Raw genomic sequence first — 20,475 nt, 5'->3', positions numbered from 1 at the left:
AGTGTGGCATCTTGCATGCTCTCTTAACAAAACAAATTAAAATTGAACTCTTCCTGCAACTTTCATTTTCCAGGTGTCAGAAAAAACATGCTGTGGCGTGAAATGAAATTTACCCAGATTATTTACAGAGTGATCTAGAGAATACTGAAGATTTTCTCCACACTTTTTTTTAGAACTGCATTTATTGTAAAACCTGAAATCAGCCTTGTCCCTGGCCTCTTTATTTTAACATTTTTTGACACTACTTGACATTGCTGGGAAAATAAACATTTACTGCACTTACTAAAAAAATACTAGTGCCATATTCAGATTGAGATGCTGATAAAACAGATTTGGGTTGGACCTCATCTAATTTTCTTGTCTGGATACACCATAGCAAGCTTGGACACAATCTGCCAGCAGTGCTAATGACTCATAGTGCCTCCATATAATAGCACTTATAAAGCACTTTACAAGTTAAAAATGCTACGTAGACATTAACTATTAAACAGGCATTTGCAGTCTGCACACAGTTGCCTAAACGCAAATATGTCAGTGAAGTCTGATTGTAGTTAGAGCAGCTTTGCAAATCTCCCAGGATTCACTCCTTCTGCAAGCCATCTCAGGAACTGTGGAATAAATGTCCTGAAGGCAATGCAGTTGAATAGAGGAGTTACAAGAGCACTGAACACGGGGCAACACTGCAGTAGTTCAGAATACAAGGCAGCATGGCTAGTATGGGCATATTGAACCATTCCTGCCTATTATTAGTAAAGCCATACCAGTTCATCCAGGGATGGCTCGGTTCTGTATTGTGAACACAACCAAAGTGCACAATGCAGGAGGAGATCTAAGTAACTCCTTAAGTTCATGGTTTTTTGATGAGATTCTCTTGGTGTGTTTGTTCCAATCAATAATCTGTCAGCATGACTTTTCTAGTGTCATTAGCTGTATCATTGATCTGTGATCCAAATATGATTAAAACCTGTTAAATTAGTCTACATTCCAATTAAAAAGTCCTACACAACTAACAAACACACCATAAACTGGAGCCACTTTGGTTTCTGACACTACAACCTCTGTTACTAGAGTGTGATGTATGAACCCCATTTTTATTAATCTCTGGAAGATGCAGGGCTTTTTGGTGGGATTAGTGACTTGAACAGAAGAAGTCAAATCACCACTGACCATCCGTATCCTTTGTTTTCACCATGTAGATTTTAAAATGCGGTTGTAAGTGGTTGAGGTAGACCCTGATGATGAGTTTGAAAAACCTTGTGAGGCAAACTGTGAAACAAAAGACTTAGTGTTCTCAGATGATGAAGAGCATGATTTATTGGATCACATGTTCAAGAACAGAAGGATCAAAAAGAAGGAACAAGGTCTTGAGGTACTTCCATATTGGGAAAGGTGCTGCGACCTGTAAGATTGCCTGGATTTCCAGAAGGGCATTTTTCTTTGGAATGGAAATGCTGTTTGAGGCCAACATTCCGTTTTGCAGGGTGGACTGGGAGATTCTGCTCTTCCCACAGGAGTGGAATCTCTCCAGGGATTTTAAGTTCCACACATGTAAACACTAATCAGAGATGGGGCTGCACTGCAAAATTTTAAATCTAGTTTTGAATTATTATGCAGTTTTGAGGTATTTGAATGTGGGGCTTGGGAGCTACACAAAATGCTTCATTTAACTTTGCTTTTCTCCAAGGGAATTTTTTATTGTCATACCTGAGGGGAAGACAGCTGCGGAGATGAGCAGGATCAGAACTCTAGATCCAAACACTTCGAAAGTTTGGGAGAATTCAGAGCCAGATGCATATATATTCAATATCAAAGCCCAAAGTCTTTCCACTGATTTCATTAGTTCAATGGGCTTTGAATCAGGTCCTGTTTTAGCAAGTATGCCTTCATTAGTAACAAACAAAAACAGACATATAAAGCATACAAGAGCATGCATTGTTTGGTGCCAGGGAATCATATTTAAAAGAAATCAGAGATGGCAGACATGAGCTTCTGGATCTTTGGGTAAATGAAGGCAGTTGCTGTCTGCTTAGATATAGGTCCTAAGAAATCAAAGTGGGAAATCTTTGCCAATGGGTGAGTCAGAACAGTTACATTCTTAACTTGGCTTAAAGAGAGAGTATGAAAGAGAATATTGTTTGTTTAAAAATTATACTGGTTGCTCTAAGTGTCTTTATGGCTCTAATAATACCTGAGATTGTCAACAGGAGAGGACCTCTGAAAATCTCAAATTACTTCTCACTAGATATGCCACATGTTAACCCCCTGAGTTGCTGTTAACTGGTCCCAGACCTGACCCTGATGTGGGTGGTGAGAAAGAGAAGAGACCTGGCCTTAAGAAGTCTCTTTGCCTCTGGCTGGTAGCTCCTGAAGCTAGGGTGTATCCCCCTCTTGGATGCTACTATTAATAGGGAGAGAGTGTGTGTGGTTGTTCAGAAAGCTATGAAGTGGGCCCCCAGCACAAAGCCATACCCTTTACTTCCTATCAGGAGCATCCCAGAACCTTCTCTGTTGGCAGAATGGCTTTGCCTCCCGAAGGGCACCCCTCTCCAAAGCTACTGTGGGATCTCCTTTAACGTGCTCCCAATCCCCAGGGTGGCTCCTATTCCAGACATGGTGTCTATGTTCCCAGCAGCTCCACACATAGCACAGGATCCTTGAAGACCAGATTTATACCCAGGATTGCCTTCTGCAGCTGTTCCAAGTGGGAGCCTCTCCCAGTTCTGCCCTTCTTTCTGGAAGCTTCAGTTCTGATATTTCTGTTTTGTGTTTATTTTTCATTAAGTCCATAGTGCTGTGTGGGAATTCTGAGATGAAGAGGTCATTGAGCATGGGCTTGGTGACTTGGAGCCTAGTGCCAGTTCTGCCACAGATGTCCTCTGACGTCAGGCAAATCCTCTGTCTAATCTAATGAACTCATCCTTGTAGTGTCTAAACAAAACCGCTTTGTACGCATTTCCTCATCAATACAAATGGGATAATGCGCGTGCCCTACCTTACAGGAGGGCTGTCAGGCTAAATTAAACAACGTTACAAAGTGTGGTATGATCTTTGGTTGGAAAGTGCAGTGGAAGTATAAACAATAATACAAATATAATGTAATAGTCCCACTGGATATTAGGTTTGTGCCATAGGGGCCACATATATTGGTCACTGCTGGAGGCAGTGTGATGGAGAGGATAAAGGAATGGTCTGATCTACTATAGGGCATATTATGGTCAGTTCACATCACTAGCTGGACCCTCAGGGCTATCTCAGGTTGGATTGAAGTGGACTGGCAGAGTGCTTCTCCTGACAGTGCCGGGTCTAAGCTTCTAACCTTACAGAGCATGGATGTCTGGGCCCTCTTAGAAACCATCTGATTCTTTTCCCATGGGACCCAAAGCTCAGTTAAAGTCTGGGTTGTTTAAGAAGGAGGATAACAGCTAGTGCCAGAACCAGTTGTAGTTTGTTCATGTATTAAAGGAATAAGAAGCCAAATACTCAAATACACACACCCTTTGGAAAGTTACAACTTTTCTGCCAGGAGCAACTCTGCATTTGTTAAAGGGGAGCATATATTTAAAGGTTTCTTCCCCCTCCTCTTCTCCGGGTATCTGATATCTTTAAAACACAAGAGAATTAGAACAGAGAAGCAGTTGGCATTGGCATTACATGAGAAGATGTGAGGAAGCAGATCTCTCAAAATACTCTCTTTAGGAAGGAACAATTGAACAACCATTGGCACACATACAAAATAGGAAATGAATACTTAGGAAGAAAAACCGCAGAAAGGAATCTGAGGGTTTTAGTGTATCACAAGATAAATGTGAATCAACACTATTGGAGAAAAAGCAAACCTCATTCTAGGATGTAGTAGCGGGAGTATTTTTAAGACAGGAGAACTCCTTCTGATCTACTCCATGCTTGGGCCTCAAATGGAGTGTCCAGTTCTGGGTGCCACATTTCAGGAAAGATGAGGACAAATTGGAAACGGTCCAGAGAAGAGGAACAAAAATGAGGAAAGGTCTAGAAAACATGACTCATAAGGGAAGATTGAAAAAAAATTGTTTTAGTCTGGAAGAGAGAAGACAAGAAGGGACAGGATAACAGCTTTCAAGTACATAAAGGATGTTACAAGGAGAAGGGAGACAAATTATTTTCCTTATCCTCTGAGGATAGGACAAGAAGCAATGGGCTAAATTGTGGCAATTGCGATTGCAGTTGGACATTAGAAAAAACTTCTTGTCAGGCAGTTAAACATAGAAATAAATTATGTAAGGAGGTTGTGGAATCTCTGTCTTTGAGGATTATTAACAGCAGGTTAGACAAACAGCTGTCAGGGACAGTCTAGATAATACATAGTCCTGCCTTGAGTGCAGTGTCCTGGACGAGAAGCCCTCTCGAGATCCCTTTCGGTCCTGTATCAATTATTCTGTACAGACCTTTAAATGCCAGCCATGAGTTAACTCGTGAGTATCTAGTTGTAAAGACTAAAACAGGTAAAATAGCAGAAATGGAAAGGGAAAGTGATCTGGAAGTACATGTTTGCACTAGATCACTTGTACTGATTGAAAACTAATGGAAAGACAAGAGGGTTTGTGAAGTATTTAGACATTATTTCTTGATTGTTCCCAAGGTAAAAAGGAGGTATGAGCCCCAGTGGTTGGAGATTTACCAGAGACCTGGGTTCAATTCAAATAAGCTCTTGACAATTACTTTTAGGCAACTCATAAAGACCCAGATCCCTAAAGATTTCAGATGGAAATAAGTGGTAGGTAGCTACCTAAATACCTTTAGGGATCTGAGCCTTAGTCTTTCTGTGCCTCTGTTCCCCAGCTGTAAAATGGGGACAGTAGTACTGCCCTAATTGTTGGGTGTTGTGAGGAGAAATGCTTTAAATTGTGAGGTATGACATACTCAGACAGTATGCTAATGGGGGCCATGTTAGTACCACAGATAGCTAAATCTTCCAGGGGCTCAAGCCTGCAGACCATAATCAGGCCGAATTTCTGTTCTTTTTATTGAGAGTTTTTCTGGTGTAAGGATTTCAGGATTGGGGCCCAGGCAGATTTCGGGTACTATCTGGTAGCGAATGGGAGTGGGTGACAGATGCCAGGTTAAGCAGTGTAACAGTGGCCCACACTACTCAGGTGTATGTGGGCACAATAACAGTGGAGCAATGATTTATTTCTCCTTAAACCAGGGCAGATTTTGGCCCTACTCATTGAGCAACTCTAACTACTCAAAGGGACACAGAAATGTGATGTATATATTGTGTCGCTTTATAGTCATTCGGCTACTATACACTCATAAGGTGCATCTGCACAGCAGGGTTTAATTCGAAAGAAGCTATGCAAATTGAGCTACGTCAGTTGCGTAGCTTATTTTGAAATTGGGAGCGTCTACACAGCATTTATTTTGAAATAGAGCACTCTTCCTGTGACTTCCCTTACTCCTCGTACAATGAGGTTTACAGGAGTCGGAGTAAGAAGTTCTCCAGCTTGACAGAATTTTGACATTATTTTGAAATAACCGCTGGCTATGTAAATGTGGACTAAGTTATTTCGAAATAATGTTACTGGGTAGATGTACCTTCATAGTGAATACTACTAGGTTTTGGAGAATCAGAATATGTTGTGTTACTGGAAAGGCAGTTTGTTACCCAATGTAAGTAAATATATGTTTAAACTGAATGACACTTTCTGCTGAGCTTTAAGCTTCATTTAATTTGTTTCATGTTGATTCTCACAAGCCATATCTGTGCCATACACTCGTGGGTGTCCTATACATTAGTGGGTGACAGCATACATGGTTGTCTGTTTGCTGTTCTATGTGCATTCGCTGTCTTAGGTGTTTACCCACTCAGGGAGCGAGGCTGCCCAGGATTTGAAAATAAAGCAGAGTTAATCTGGCAGCTGCCACTTAGGTGGCTCCTGTAAACTTCCTAGGAGATCTGCCTGTGAGTCATCTAGTGAACTGTTTGCTTCTAGCTCACTTATTATGTTTGAAGGGTTCTATTTTTAATAACACCACATAAGTAAAGTAATTGTAAGGCAGAATTTCAGTGAGTCTGTTTTGAAATAGTTTCAAACTATGTCTAGGCTTTGTGTGGACAAGGAATCTGGATTGGCAGCTTGGCAGGAGTTCAGGCTTCATCCAGTTGGCATGAAACACAGCATGCTTTGTTCCCTTTTGAGTGAGCCTTAGGTTTTGTTGGGGTCAAACAACTGATTCTTCAGGTGACCTGGAGCAGTGTTTGGGGTGAACTAGCCAAAATTTGGTTCTCTTGATACCTTTCTGCTTTCCTGGTCTTTGGGGCATCACTTACTGCAATCTCAAGGCTTCTGTAAATTACACTAACAGCTTCCTAGGGTCATTACATCTGTAGGGTTCATTGATGCACAGTGCACTCTGGCCATTCTCCTTCCTAGCCATGTCTTCTAAGGCTATGTTTACACAGTAGCATTATTTTGGAATAACTGATGTTATTCCGAAATAACAGTCCGTTTCTACACAGCAAGCAGTTATTTTGACATAACGTCAAGCTAGAGAACTTCTTACTCTGACTACTGTAACCCTCATTTTACAAAGAGTAAGGGAAGTCGGAGGATGAGTGCTCTAACTCAGACTTCCTGCTGTGTAGACAGTACCAAAAGCCAAAATAAGCTATTTCGACTTAAGCTACGCAATTGACATAGCTGAAGTTATGTAACTTATTTCGGCTTTAGCCCTGCGGTGTAGATGTGCCCTATGTCAGGAGCCCAGAAAGGCAATGTTGTTGAGCTGGCAACAGAGCTTTAAGCCCCTCAAGGATTCTCTCATATTGGGTAAATTCCCAGCTGCCTATTTAGTGAAGTTTTAAGTGGGGATTTATTAGGGATTTGGTCCTCTTTTTTCATCCCTAAATGTGAATACCCACTGATCCTACAGCAGTAAATTAATATTTGTATAGTACTTTGAAGATGTAAAACACAATATGTCACTCTGTTTCAACAAAATTTTCTCTCGATTCCCCACAGGCACCGCCTAGGACCTTTAGACTTCGCTTCAGGAAGAAAAGTACCTCGACCTCTACCACTGAAACCATGTGAGTGCGACGAGCCAATAGCACCAAGATCCACAGAATGTCTCTCTTCTGCCTTAAAGAGCTACTTGCTATTGATATAGAAAAACAGCAGAGATGGATGTGATTTGATGTGCAGCACTGCAGACATGGCCTTTTTCTCTTCCGATTTTTTCCCTTAAGTTACGTTACTTGCATTTTCCCATAACATGGTGCGAACACTCTCACAGGTGGTAAATGTCTTAGTCCCCGTTTCATTTGCAGGATAGTCAAGCTAATCCTGTCATACTGTACATTTGCAATTATTAGTTGTGTCTGCATAGTTTTAGCTTGTGAATGCAAACAAATAAACACAAAATACTCAATAGCTGTCAGTGATACTTTGACTAATGTATCTCTGGCTTTATCCTTAATGAAGTGGACTTGCAGGAGCCATAGATTTTTTTCCCTACTCCTCCTCCATCTTGTAACAAGACTGTGACTGATGTGAGATATTTTGAATTCTTTTGACTGCACAGAATGTCTGAGACTTATTAGCAAAGGTTGAACTGCATTTCCATTTCTTTTTCTGCAAGTAAATTATGTGAACTCTAGTCGTGCTGAAAATGTAGACAACTTAGAGAAAGAGAGATGTACAAGAGACTGAACTGATTTCACAAATTAAAGCAGGGGAGTCTTAATTTTGAAACTCCTGAGCCAGAAGAAGAGCAAGTGATATATTTTGTAGAAAATAAAAGATGCCAGAAGAATAATTAATCTTGTAATTCTTGACCAACATTTTACTGGCAGTTCTACAATACGTGCAAGCCATGTTTGTAATAACTGCTGCAATATAAACCATTAGCCATTGATTTCATAAGGCAAAATTCACTCCTCACTTGCATATGGGAGCTGAGTTTGGGTGTTCTGCTTTCCTGGAATGGATGTGGGAATTGCACACCTGCAGCCAGAGAAGTGCATTGGAATAGAGCTCCCTCATGTGGCCTGGAGAGAATTTTGCCAGTACTTGGACTCTGGTTAAAACCACGAGACTCTAGTTTGACTGGTGCATTGGCATCCTTATATAAGTGCTAAATACAAAAGAAGAGGAAGAAGTTGTAGGATATGTGTATTTGTGCTTAGTGTCTCCTATAAATGTAAAAGCATGTGAAATTCATAAATGAGTTTATTATGTGGCCCTTTGTGTTTGCTCTTGCATCTATCCCATAGATTAGAAAAACTTTTAGAATAACATGACATATGATTGCCATTGATAACTGAACAGTAAACAGACTTGATGATGAATAGTATTGTTAACCTAGTTTGGGTACAGTAGTGGCCCAGCATGCCAATAACTGTTTAGAGTGCACCAGGCTCAGACATAAGCACATCTGAAGTGACCTTTGTTAAATATTTATCTGCTGGATAGGCTTCTCCATCTCAGCCTTCTCTCTAACTCATCTTGAGATTATTCTGAAGCTTCCTTAAATAGTTTGGGAAGAAAAAAAACCCACAGCCCCCTACCCATAAACATTAGTACCAGTTTGGTTAGTAAGAAGAAAGGGCAAAGGACATTTCTTGTGATTGCCATACCATTTGGAGCCATTACTGGAAAATCCAATTTCCCTTATAAGCACTGAATAGATTGTATTTTATGAAGATTATATGCTAAAACAGTGTGTTCAAGATGGCAGTTGGAAAATTCTCAGTCATTAGCTCACACTCAGCAAAAACTTTGAATAACTACGCTTATGTATTTAAGTAGCTTTAGAGTCAATTTGATTTTTCAGCATTTTTTTAAATAGGAACTTTGCCTGAAGTGTTAGTAGAAATTAAGAACCCGTTGCAAGCTTCATTTCAGTGCTTTGCAATAGGGTGCCATAAGACAAAACAAAAGCTGACAAGTTTGCACTCAAATTATGCCAAAAATAAAAATATATAGCTACATCATGTTTGATAAATTCTACTCTCACACACACACACTGTATTAATATTCATCCTCACTAAAGTTATTAAATGTCTGATCTGCTGTCTTACTGTAAACTTGACTGTTTCGATTTTCTTAAATGCCGAGGTGAAATTGTTGACAAGGGAGTTGCCTTATCTCTTGAAGACATTTGCTGTACAACTGAAAAAAAACCCTTTTCATATCGCTGGCAAAAATGTGTTAATTTATCAACTGAGCTATGTATTTGTGAATAGACTGACAAGAAATGTGAATGCCTAAACATGTACACTTAGTGGTATAGTGTTCTGTACACAGGATAGAACAATCACTTGCTTTAAATTCAGTATATTACAGACACAGGTTGTTTACAAATGCTTTCTCTCAAGGTTTGTCATTTTAACATTCAGATACATGTGTCTATTTGGGATCAACATCAGCTGAATGAACTTTAGTCACAACTCCTCTTTCAGGCACTTGTCTCCCCTTGGAAATAACCTCAGTTCAACAATTGTTATAGCTACACAAGGGCTGAACCCTAGCAGTAAACAGAGGCAAACAGAGTTTGAATCAATTGAGCTAATCAGAATCACATGCTAGCTGGCCCTTTAACAGGAAGGGATCCCCAGTCCTGCCTCTGCCTAATCAGTTGCTACTTAGCTAAAGCAATGAGATCAAGGAGCAGATAACTTGATATAACCTGGTCCTCATCAACATCAACAAGAGCTCAGGTTGGGAAGCAAGACCTCCTTCACCATCAGTCCTCAGCTCTAGGGAAAGAGCCCACTGTAAGGGACTCTCAGGTGGCTGGAGTAGGTTAAGCCTCTGCAAAAGACCCCAGCTCAGGGAAGATGTTGAATGTGTTATTTTGGAGAAATAAACTACAGACTTGAATAGAAAGGCACTGAAGTCCTGTAGCTGGAGAATGTTCTTTAGTGCCTGGATCAGTAAATTAGCCTGCTGGGATTTACCTTGATTATAAATGGGGTAAATTTTGAGCAACTCACTGCAAACCCTTATCCACCCTGGTCTAAATATAACTGTCAACACTAGCACAGCTACAATGATCACTGAAGCAGGGCTATTTCGAACTACAACCAAGGCTCTATTTACTCCAGAGTAAACTGGGAGTAACTGCCCAGAAGCAAAGGGAGTTACACAAGTGTAATCCTGGTAGAAGGAAGAGGAAAAGGTCTTCTGTTTCAAACAAAAGGGGAGAAATTACCTCATGGAAAAGTTAACTAGAGGGATGCGATGCTCCCTGGCATCATGTAAACAGCCTGCTGCCTTTGACTGTGCTCTGTGAAATAACTGTTCTCATGTAGTAATGATAGCTATATTTGTGACAAAATGCTTGTTAATCATTCTTCTTTTGCTGTTTGTTTTGGGTACTTGTTTTGCACCTGGCACAGTATTTCAAATTGTAAAGAACACTATGCATACTCTTGAGATTCACACTTATATAAACATATTTAAGAATTGTAACTGTGCACTTAAAAAAGGTTTCTTTCCCCTGATCAATAGAAAAGATCTGTGATAGGACAGTATACTTAATGCCTCAAAGTGTGGACAGTATAACAGTATTCCAAAGGTTGGAGTTTTGCTGGTTTTGTTATGTTGCTTGATATACATCTTGAATAAAGTCTTAATCTTTTCTTTAAAAAAAACCTCACATCTTCAGTCCGTTCAATGTATCTGGCAGACTAGAATTCCTGTTGTTACTTTTGCTACTGCATGTCTTAATTTTTGCTAACTGTATATAGATCTAGCCACTAAATGCTGCATGTCCTTTACAAATCCTGTGTGTATATAAATACAATATGATGGAGACTAATTTAGCTACAACTACACAAGAGAAAGATCTTGGAGTCATTGTGGATAGTTCTCTGAAAACATCCACTCAGTGTGCAGTGGCAGTCAAAAAAGCAAAGAGAACGTGAGGAATCATTTAAAAAAAGGGGGATGGAGACTTATTATCTTATTGCCTCTATATAAAACCATAGTACACTCACATCTTGAATACTGCCTTATCTTTAAAAAAAATAAAAAAAGATATATTGGCATTGGAAAAGGTTCAAAAAAGGTGACAAAAATTATTAGGGTTTTGAAACGGGTCCCATATGAAGAGAGATTAAAAAGACTTGGACTTTTCATTTTAAAAAAGATGAGACTAAGGGGTTATAAGCTAGAGGTCTATAAAATCATGACTAGTGTGGAAAAAGTGAATAAGGAAAAGTTATTTACTAATTCCCACAATGGAAGAACCTAGGGGTCACCAAATGAAATTAATAGGCAGCATGTTTAAAACAAACAAAAGGAAGTTTTTCTTCACTCAGCGCACAACCTGTGGAACTCCTTGCCAGAAGATGTTGTGAAGACCAGGACTTTAACAGGGCTCAAAAAAGAGCTAGCTAGATTCATGGAGGTTAGGTCCATCAATAGCCATTAGCTAGGATGGGTAGGAATAGTGTCCCTAGCCTCTGTTTTTCTGGAAATGGATAACAGGAAAGGGATCACATGATGATTACCTATTGTTTTCCCTCCCTCTGGGGCATCTGATATTGGCCACTGTCAGCAGACAGGATACTGGGCTAGATGGACCTTTGGTCTGACCCAGTATGGCCATTCTTATGTACTACCAACTGGTAAAAATACAGCTATTAACCTTGATACCAATGAATTCACTGGACTACCACAACTTTATTATACAGTAAGTTGTGTCTTGTCCAACAAGTAATAATGGAACTGATTGACAGAGGCTACAGTAAAGAGATTGGAACAGTTTGAAGCTACTGTTGAACACCTTGTCTACAGGCTGCCAAGTTTTAAAGAATGCAAGGAAAGGGGCCTTAATAAAAGCACAAACAAAAATGACATTCTAGACTATAAAACTAAAATCACATGGTTTCATATAAAAGGCTATGTGTGTACCACAACTTTAAGAAAATTAACAAGCAGGCACTTATTCACAATTAACATAAGAAAGCAATGAAAATTACAAGCTTTCGGAATGATTGTAATGGAAGTTCTATAAATAATTTTGGCTAACTTAACATTTGTTTTAATCACTTACATTATCCATTGACCAACATTTGGAAGGCTCCAATTTTTAGTGTTTTCTAGTAGAGAAGCTGCTTCAGTCACACTCAATATCAAAGTAGGCAGTTTTTTAAAAGTGTTAGCCCCGTTCAGTTAATGCAGACACTGAGGCTACGTCTACACTACACATTTTTGTGGTAGAATATATGCTAGAGAGACTCATTAGCATAAGTCGTGATCTCATTAGTATATTTTCTGCCGTTTCTTTTTGCGCAAGGGGTTTTTGTGCAAAAGGAAAAGGCAGAAAATAAATTAATGAGATTGTGACTTATGCTAGAGTCCTTCATTAGCATATTTTCTGCTTCAAAAACATGTAGTGTAGACGTAGCCTGACACAGCAATGGTCTTTGTGTTCTGTGTTTATATAACACCTCACACAATGGAATCCTGGTCTATGACTGGGGCTCCTAGGTGCTTTGATAATACTCGTTCTATATTATTTGTATTAATATTAATTCTTAAAATTTAGCTCAGATGTTCTCCTACATACACAAAGAGATTCTTACAAAATAATGAATTGAGAATATTTAGCTGAAACAAAATTCTCACCTTTTCCCCTTACCCTTCCTTCACTTCCTATGAAATACAATAGCCAACTATGACTCCATATTTCAGTTACAGTCAGGAATTAGTTTATTTTGAGTGTTTGTACCAATAATTCAAATCAGACTGTATATGCGCATGTTACATGTATATATGGAGGAGTGATAAACTGTATATATTTGTCTTTGGAAATGCATAAAAAGATCCCAGCCCATATAGAATTACATATATTTGGAAGGAAAAACAAAAAAGTGTGAATTCAGACACGGAAGAGAGGATTTCTACAGTCGAAGGTTTGTGCGATCGTGATACTTCTGGAAGGGATCATCAACATACCAATTTCTTCTCTTCCAGAAAGAAGTGGTCATTTTATCAAGGAGTTTACTTTGTGTTTTATTGCAAAACACTTGTTCCCTCAAGCGCCTTTTCTGGGCAACAGACTTTTTCCATAATTTTTTCTTGTAACCAGCCTGTCAGAGGGCAGAGAATTCCACATCATTTTACCATAGACAGATATATAACAACAAAACCAACCCATACCTCAACAATCCCCCAGGCCTGAGTAAGTCAGCTTTCAACTCCCCTATAAGAAGGAAGGCAGCGGGTTCGCTGTCTCTAAAATGAGGGCAGATCCCATACTTACTTTCCTCCTTAACCAAAGGCCACAGTGCAGTCGGAGAAATCTCTTGACCACAGATCTTACAGATTTCCTCTTTCCTTTTCGAAGGCTATAATATGTGAGAGTCCTCACAGGCTGCAGGAGGATATGTGGCAGTAAGGGTGTTACTCTGAAATAAACACAAAAGATGAAGTATATAATTTAAAAAAAATGAAGTGCCCTTTCCCCAAACTCAGCACCTGACTTACTCCATCTACAAAACCTAGAGAGGCTTTACACCAATTTGCTTGACAAAATTTAATAAAAACAAATTGATCTAATATTTCAATATGTCTTTTGGAGGAGTATCAACATATACAAACATGTCTATTAAATAGCATTGCACGTCTGGCTCAATGAATCTCAAATATTATTATTTGTATTATTGTAGCACCTTGGAACATTAGTTATGGACCAGAACCCCACCATGCTAGGCACTGTACAGTTTTATTCAGTTCATAATTTTAAAAAATAGAGCTCAGAAAATAGGCTAATGTAACAAGTTCTATTATAGGTGAAAAGTTAAATTTAATTTTTTTTTAAATTAGCAATTTGGAGTTAGTTATTTTAATTGGAAGAAAGAATTTTGTTTGTAAGAGCGATAAGGAATAATACCCATGCCAAACTGGAGAAAGTTGCTGCTTTTCAAGTGCTGATGAGGATATGGAATTTGGATAGAAAAATCAGGTTTAACCCCAACAATAGCATTTTGAACACTAGCATTTTAATTTGTTTCCTGGCACTGAGAGGAGAGAAAGGTGACAAAAATGCTGGCAGTAGTCTACACTGCACTCCTTCCATTGCTACCACTGGTTGGGCTGCACTGTGCACTTGGCTAGTGCAATGGGGAGAAATATGGAAGACTAATGCTGATTCTAGTGTGTATTACATTTTGCAAATTTTATTATAGCAATCTCTTTGTTTCCCAGTAGGTTTTATATATAACATTCACCATTTAAGAACATACTGTACCTGTTAAAGATTGAAAGCGGACACCTACATGGCAGGTCAGGAACAGATAGCAGAGGCTTTGTAACAGAAGAAGCTAATGTTGCCTGCACCCGATGGAAATGCTGTATGGAGAGTCCAGAAATATAACGGATGTTGCAGGAGCTGTTGTAGGTGAAAGGGACCAGAAAATTCAGAGGTCTTAAAATCTCTATAGGGAGAATAGATAACACCAGGAAAAGTTAATGAAAAGCGAACAGAGGATTGAAACTGCCTGCTACCTGAATTTATGTTTTATTGTGATGTAGTAAACATTAATACCACTTAATTACAAATCTGCTAGATCCCCGCGTTTCCCCTTTAATGTTTTAGGAATTGTTTAGGTAGGCATCTGGGAAAACAAACCAGCAATTCAGAGCACTGCACGCCATCTATGGTTACAGGGAGTCACAACACCAAGAAACTGCAGTTTGTCTAAACCAGGAATCTCCAAAGTGCAGCTCAAAGGGAAAACATGTGGCTGTAGCTACAGTCACCTTTAGTATAGAGAAGTAGTAGAGATGAGATTCCAACATGCCGTTCTCTATCTTAATACAAGAACTATTGGGATGGAGAACTGTTTGCTGGCCCTCTCTTCCAATTTGAAGAAGAGGGCAGACACATCACAATCCATCAGCTGCCAGTGGATGAGTGACTTTAAAAAAAGCTATTTGTGAAGCTCACTAGACAGGGTGAGGGCAATCGAAAAGACTGAGTTTGTCATGTACATGAGCATGGAGTCCAGTGTATGGAGAGATGTCCCAACATGCAATGCTTCATTTTGCTCAAAAGTACAGCAATAACAAATCCTAGCGTGTGCTGCTTCATCTACCACAGGAAGATGCACATATACCTGTTTGATTGACAGCTGTACTGCATGTTGGGATTTGTCATCTCTGCAAAGCACACAGGCTCACCACATGAACAAGTTTCAGAGGGATAGCAGTGTTAGTCTGTAATTGAAAAATCTTTAAAAAGCAACTAATTGCTCTGCAGCACCTTAGAGACTGACTAAAAAATGTAGATGGTATCATGAACGTTTGTGGGCACAACCCAAGGACTGCCACAATCTGCTTCCACTTTACACTAAGGATGTTAAGGATTAGTCGACTATCTGATAAGAAAATGCTTATTAGTCGAGTCAACTAGTCGCTCCCCGCACCTTGTCGCCTCTATCAGATAGAGGCAGCAAAGGGGTGTGTGTGGGGGGGGGGGGGAAGGAGGTGGTATTACAGAGCAGACTTCGTGTGGCGCTGCTGCTTTGAAATGTTGTGCAGCATTTCAAAGCAACAGCGCCACGTGGAGCCCTGGGTCAGCGGGACTCTTGTGTATTCCGAAGCAGAAGCCCCTGCTGGGGCTCTTGTACATGTCAAAGGAGAAACGCAGAACGCCCATCGACTACTAGACTAATACATGAGTCGATATTTAACATCCTTACTTCACACTTCCCCCTCTCCCACACATGCTCAGTGCCCTCCCCCTTCTCCCAGCTGCGTGCAGTTGGGGCGGAGCCTCCCTGTGAGCTTCCCGAATCCCACAGCAGAGAACTGGAGTCGCTGATCAACCAAGGCCAGGCGGGTGCCTGGTTTGTGCTGCCCCAGACAGAACCACCCTCCCCACGTCGGCAGGGAGAGGCTGTTGAAACGAGGCAAAGAAACACAAGGGGCTTAGGGCCACGATGATCTAGGAGCGCCCCCCCCCCCAGCAGCTTCCCTCCCGAGCGCCCCCCCTTTGCATCCTTCCCACGGGCAAGGAGCCTCCCCCAGCAGCTGCTCTCCCTCGCCTACATCCTCCCCCCGGACCAGGAGGCCCCTTTGAGACGGCGCCCGCCGCCAGTGTCTCTTTCTCACTGACCCGATAACCTGCGTACCACACCAGCTGCCGCCATCTTGCCAGCCGTTTGCGGCCCGCCTACGGCAGGCAGCGAGGGACACACTGCGCGCGGGGGGCGGGATTAGAACGGGGAGGCCGCGCGACGAGCGGTTACAGAAGCCGGAAAGCCGCTTTTCCTCGCCCGCACGCACTGGCTGCCCGACGCCCGAGTGTCTGCTCATGCGCCGGAGTGGGCGGCTGGGCGTTCCATCCGCCGGCTGCTCTGCGCGCGCCTGGTGCAGCAGCTGTGCTGCAGGGTCTCTGTGGGTTAGGGGAACTCCGCTCTCCTGCTGGCCAGGGCAGCAATCCTTCCACCACCTGCTTCTGGGCGGGTGTTCGAGGGCGGGGTTCCTTAGTGCCTCTTTAGCTGCTTTGAATGCCCCTCCGCACCCGCCTGGGCTAGCTAAATTCAGTAGTGTTCGGAAGTAAAAGCGGAATAAATTGTTCCTTCCTGGAGCCGTTGCAGCATGGGGTCAGTCGCCCTGCCTGGCCACTGGTAATAGCACAGCAGTTCTTGTATTAGAAACGCAGCAGCAGGACCGCGGGGAATCGTCTATAATGAGAAGGACAGGTATATCCCACCCATACTTACTTGTATCTTCTCTTCCTGATCATTTACTGTTGCCTTTCATTGTTTTCCTAAAACTGCTCTGTTGCTTCAGGGCGCAACGCATCCCTGGGAGAAAACAACGCTAAGGCCCATTCTCGCAATGAAAACCACATGAGCTGACATTTATCCCATGCAGTGTCTATTGCCCTACCATTCTTATCGCAGGATCAGGCCCTTCCTGTGCAGACAGCCGCAGTCTGGGCTCATGACAATTTAAGAGTTGAGAGGTGTACACAGAGGGTATTGCTAATCTAATCTTCAAGTGGCAAAGGAAAGGATACAGCCTTCTCACCAAGTGCAGATGCTATGAAGCACATCTGATAACTACTGATAGCTCATCTGAGGAAGTGGCTTTTGCCCATTCAAGTGCATGATACTATCTATATTTTTGTTAGTTTCTCAGGTGCTACAGGACGGCTCATTTTTTTTACTCTGATAGCTGGACTATTGGGAGCATTTTTTTCCAGTCTGTTACCTCAGGGACAGCTTAGTTATCTCACTCCAGGTAGTGTAAGGAATCAAGAGGAATTCAGCAATTGTGATTAAATTGCCAGGAAACATGCTCTTATCTAACACTGCAGTTTATTAGATTTAAGCAAACACGGACATCATGAACAATAAATAGGTTTAGAATAATGATGTAAGCGAATAGTCGAGTAGTTGACTACCAAATAAGCCTAGGCTTATCAAGTAGTTGAGTCATTACTATGCCATGGGTGACAGGTTGCTCCAGCCAGGCCCACTGCATTATGTGTGGAGAGCTGCTTCAGCCCGGTTGGGTCGGAGTACCCCCAGCCCATGGTGCAGTAGACCCAGCCAGACTGGAGTAGCCCCCCACTGCACCAGAGCATCGGTTAACCGGTAACGTGGCAAAGGTGGTGTTCACCAGGTAACCGGTAACAGATAAGTATCACGCTGCAAAGGCGGTGTTTACTGGGTAACCGAGAAGAGTCACACGGTAAAGATGATGCTTACTTGTTAACCGGTGATATCCCTACTTCAGATCTTTTCATAAGATCCCTACATTGCAAGTTCCCTCCACCAGCATTCCACATGTGTAATCTGAGCCTTCTGTGTGCTGTGCTCCATACATTTCATTTCTTCCTCATGTCCTAGTGTGAGGGACCTTGTGACTTTCTACCAGCCTTGGAGGACTAGGAACCTCAGTGGAGCAGTCTGTATTCCACCTTGGTCCCACAGCCCACCAAGAATATCAGCTGGTGTCTGTGAGCATGGGCATTTACTTGGCATTGTTCACCCATGACCCTGACTCCTGTCCTTTCTGCAGCATGAGGAAGACCTTAGTGCATACTTACCTGCAGTGTGCCTGGCTGCAGCCCCTTTTCTGGATCCTCCTGAACATTTTTCCAAGGTTCTGGCTGCATTTTCCCCATACCTCCTGATTATTGCACATCTTGTCCATGGCCTCACAAAGTCACGAGACCTCATTAATCTCCTACTTGCATTAACCAAAGTAGCATGTATAAAACTAGGAAGATCTTGGAGAGAGAGGTGCTCTGTGACTGTGGGGCCTACTTCTGTTCCTCTGACCAGCATTCTTAAACATTTTTGAGGAACAGTGAATGCTGTCTGGGGCTCTCTGCTTGGTATTCTCCAGTTCCTTGCTCATGGCCATATGACCTCACTCCTGTTCCTGGTTTTTCATTAGCTGTCCTCACGGGCAGTGGATATCATATGCAGAGGGAGGCATGCCTTCCAAAACAGCCTAGTGTGGCCCCACTCATGCTCTTTCCCCAGTCCAGGCCAGCAAGCCCCCTCCTGCTTGTTATTCCCAGTACTCTGCCCTGGCTGGCTGGGGTTGGCCAGCCTGCTCTGGCAAGAATTGGTGGCTGGACTAGAGCCACCCTGCCCTCCTGGCACTTGGAGCATGCTGGCCGCCGGGCACTTGGAGCACGTTGCTTGGTGATCTGGGGCTGGCCACCTGGATCATCAGGGTTGGAGACGATGTTCTGTTTTTTTTTCTGTAGACAAGTGTAATAAATTTTATGTGCATCAAGGCATGTGTGGATGTGCACTACCAGAAACACGTTGCAGGCTGTGAGCATTCTGTAATCAGCAGGGCAGCATTTGAATCTCTCCTGGTTGGCTGCCCAAATACCCAGCTTTGCTTCTCTGGCCTCCACCTGTGTCTCTTGCCTCCTGCCCTCCTGCCCTGATGCTGCAGGTAAGCCTCCCTCCTTGCTCCGCTTCAAGGTTGTCAACTTTCTCAGCTGACAGTGTGTCTAGCCTGGGAGAGTTGGCAAACCCCTACTCCCCACAGCTTCTACCTCCCTACATTGCTCCACATTGCTGCTGCTCCCACCCCACAGCATGTGTGTGTGTACATTCTGGTGTTGGGCTGGATAAGGGACCAGCACTAGTAAGGACAGCTCTGGCCCCAGGGTTGAGGGCACTGCAGCAGTGCTGTCCAGAGCTCCAGGGCTGAGGTCTTATCACCCAGCCACTGGCGCCAAGGGAAGCAATGGGAGTAGTCTGGGCAGGCTCTTGAGAGAAGAGGAGAGGCACTGCCTCCGGCAGAAGAGAAGGGAGTGGGGACAGTTATGGGCCGCTCATGGTTGTCGCCCCCCCACCCTAAAACTTTTTGAGCACAATAGGTTCAGTTGCATCTCCCCTTAGACTGGGAGAGAGGGACCTTCTGCTGTGGGTGGGCTTGGCCCGCCCCCCCCGGAACTGAAACAGGCGGGCTACATCTAGACTGGCATGATTTTCCGGAAATGCTTTTAACGGAAAAGTTTTCCGTTAAAAGCAGTTTCGGAACAGAGCGTCTAGATTGGCACGGATGCTTTTCCGCAAAAGCACTTTTTGTGGAAAAGCGTCCGTGCCAATCTAGACGCGCTTTTCTGCAAAAAGGCCCCAATCGCCATTTTCGCGATGGGGGCTTTTTTGCGCAAAACAAATCTGAGCTGTCTACACTGGCCCTTTTGCGCAAAAGTTTTGCGCAAAAGATCGTCAGTGCTTTTGCAGAAATTCAAGCAGCCAGTGTAGACAGCTGGCACAATGTAGACAGCTGGCAAGTTTTTCCGGAAAAGTGGCTGATTTTCCGGAAAAACTGGCCAGTCTAGACACAGCCTCAGGGCTCAGCGGATGCTGGCACTGGGGGCGGTGGGGTGCTACTGCCATACCGCTGCCTTGGAGGGCTTCACTGCTTGCCAGCGCCCCCTGGTCCCGCGCCCCTGCTGCAGCTGACAGGCTCCAACCCAGCTCAAGGCGCGGGCCGAGGGCTAGCCCCGCCCCCTTCGCTTTGGTTACTTTCCCGTCAGCTCCACCCCGCTCTTTACTCCGCCGCTGCACTTCCCTCACTGCGCCTGCGCGCTGCTTGTATTATCAGGCGTTGCGATTGGCTACCCCCTCTGACACTCCCTTCTCTGAGCGCGCCATATCGCCGGCGTGGCTCCTGTCTGCGGAGGGACCGTATTTGCATATTCTGATTGAGGGCCCCGCCAGTCACCATCTCTTCCCTCAGCGGCGCGGCAGTTGCTGCGCCTGCGCAGTGGGTTGGACTGCTGCTGAGGGGGGCGGAGGCAGCGGGCCCTGCGGGGAGTTGCCGCACACAGCAGCTTCACGTGAACTCCCGCGGCTAACCACGCACAGTGCCCGGCGCTTCGGGACGATGCTGCGAGTGTGTCAGCGAGCGGGGGCCGCGGCCGCCGCCCAGGTGAGCGGGGAAGGGGGCCGCCCACAGCTGGCGAGGGAGGCAGGAGCTGCGCCTGGGCCGGTCG

At 43.3% G+C, this 20,475-nt stretch overlaps 3 protein-coding genes across 17 annotated transcripts in view; 2 read left to right on the top strand and 1 right to left on the bottom strand.

Annotated features, from left to right (window-relative positions):
* REEP1 (receptor accessory protein 1) overlaps positions 1 to 9,820 on the top strand; it is a 101,447-nt gene extending 91,627 nt beyond the window's left edge. For 5 of the 12 annotated variants that reach the window (XM_025185693.2, XM_025185692.2, XM_025185699.2 and 2 more), the window contains 2 exons: positions 1,218 to 1,369; positions 6,999 to 9,820. In XM_025185693.2, coding sequence (XP_025041478.2) covers positions 1,218 to 1,369; positions 6,999 to 7,070 — 224 coding nt within the window. In that variant the 3' untranslated portion in view covers positions 7,071 to 9,820. Of the gene's footprint in view, positions 1 to 80; positions 1,370 to 6,998 lie in introns of those variants that run through there. The other 7 variants (XM_075930948.1, XM_075930950.1, XM_025185705.2 and 4 more) reach the window with 5 other exon arrangements.
* A 2,854-nt stretch (positions 9,821 to 12,674) lies between these two features.
* On the bottom strand, positions 12,675 to 16,322 carry MRPL35 (mitochondrial ribosomal protein L35). 2 transcript variants are annotated; one of them, XM_006111625.4, is made up of 4 exons: positions 16,108 to 16,322; positions 14,239 to 14,379; positions 13,252 to 13,396; positions 12,675 to 13,078 (listed from the first exon to the last, which is right to left on the bottom strand). In XM_006111625.4, the coding sequence occupies exons 1-4, from the start codon at positions 16,305 to 16,307 to the stop codon at positions 12,890 to 12,892; spliced, it is 675 nt and encodes a 224-aa protein (XP_006111687.3). In that variant the 5' UTR covers positions 16,308 to 16,322; the 3' UTR covers positions 12,675 to 12,889. The 2 variants fall into 2 exon arrangements, with proteins under 2 accessions (XP_006111687.3, XP_006111688.1); XM_006111626.4 differs by having other exon boundaries at positions 14,239 to 14,425; positions 16,108 to 16,264.
* Positions 16,323 to 20,133: 3,811 nt separating this feature from the next.
* IMMT (inner membrane mitochondrial protein) overlaps positions 20,134 to 20,475 on the top strand; it is a 39,537-nt gene continuing 39,195 nt past the window's right edge. For 2 of the 3 annotated variants that reach the window (XM_075930945.1, XM_075930943.1), the window contains exon 1: positions 20,136 to 20,411. In XM_075930945.1, the coding sequence (XP_075787060.1) occupies positions 20,367 to 20,411 (45 nt within the window). In that variant the 5' untranslated portion in view covers positions 20,136 to 20,366. Of the gene's footprint in view, positions 20,412 to 20,475 lie in introns of all 3 variants that reach the window. The other variant, XM_075930944.1, reaches the window with a different exon arrangement.

The sequence above is a fragment of the Pelodiscus sinensis genome, chromosome 5, assembly GCF_049634645.1.
Source record: "Pelodiscus sinensis isolate JC-2024 chromosome 5, ASM4963464v1, whole genome shotgun sequence".
Taxonomy (NCBI): Eukaryota; Metazoa; Chordata; order Testudines; family Trionychidae; genus Pelodiscus; species Pelodiscus sinensis.
The sequence above is the reverse complement of the archived record's forward strand: the minus strand, read 5'-3'. Positions and strand labels throughout refer to the sequence as shown.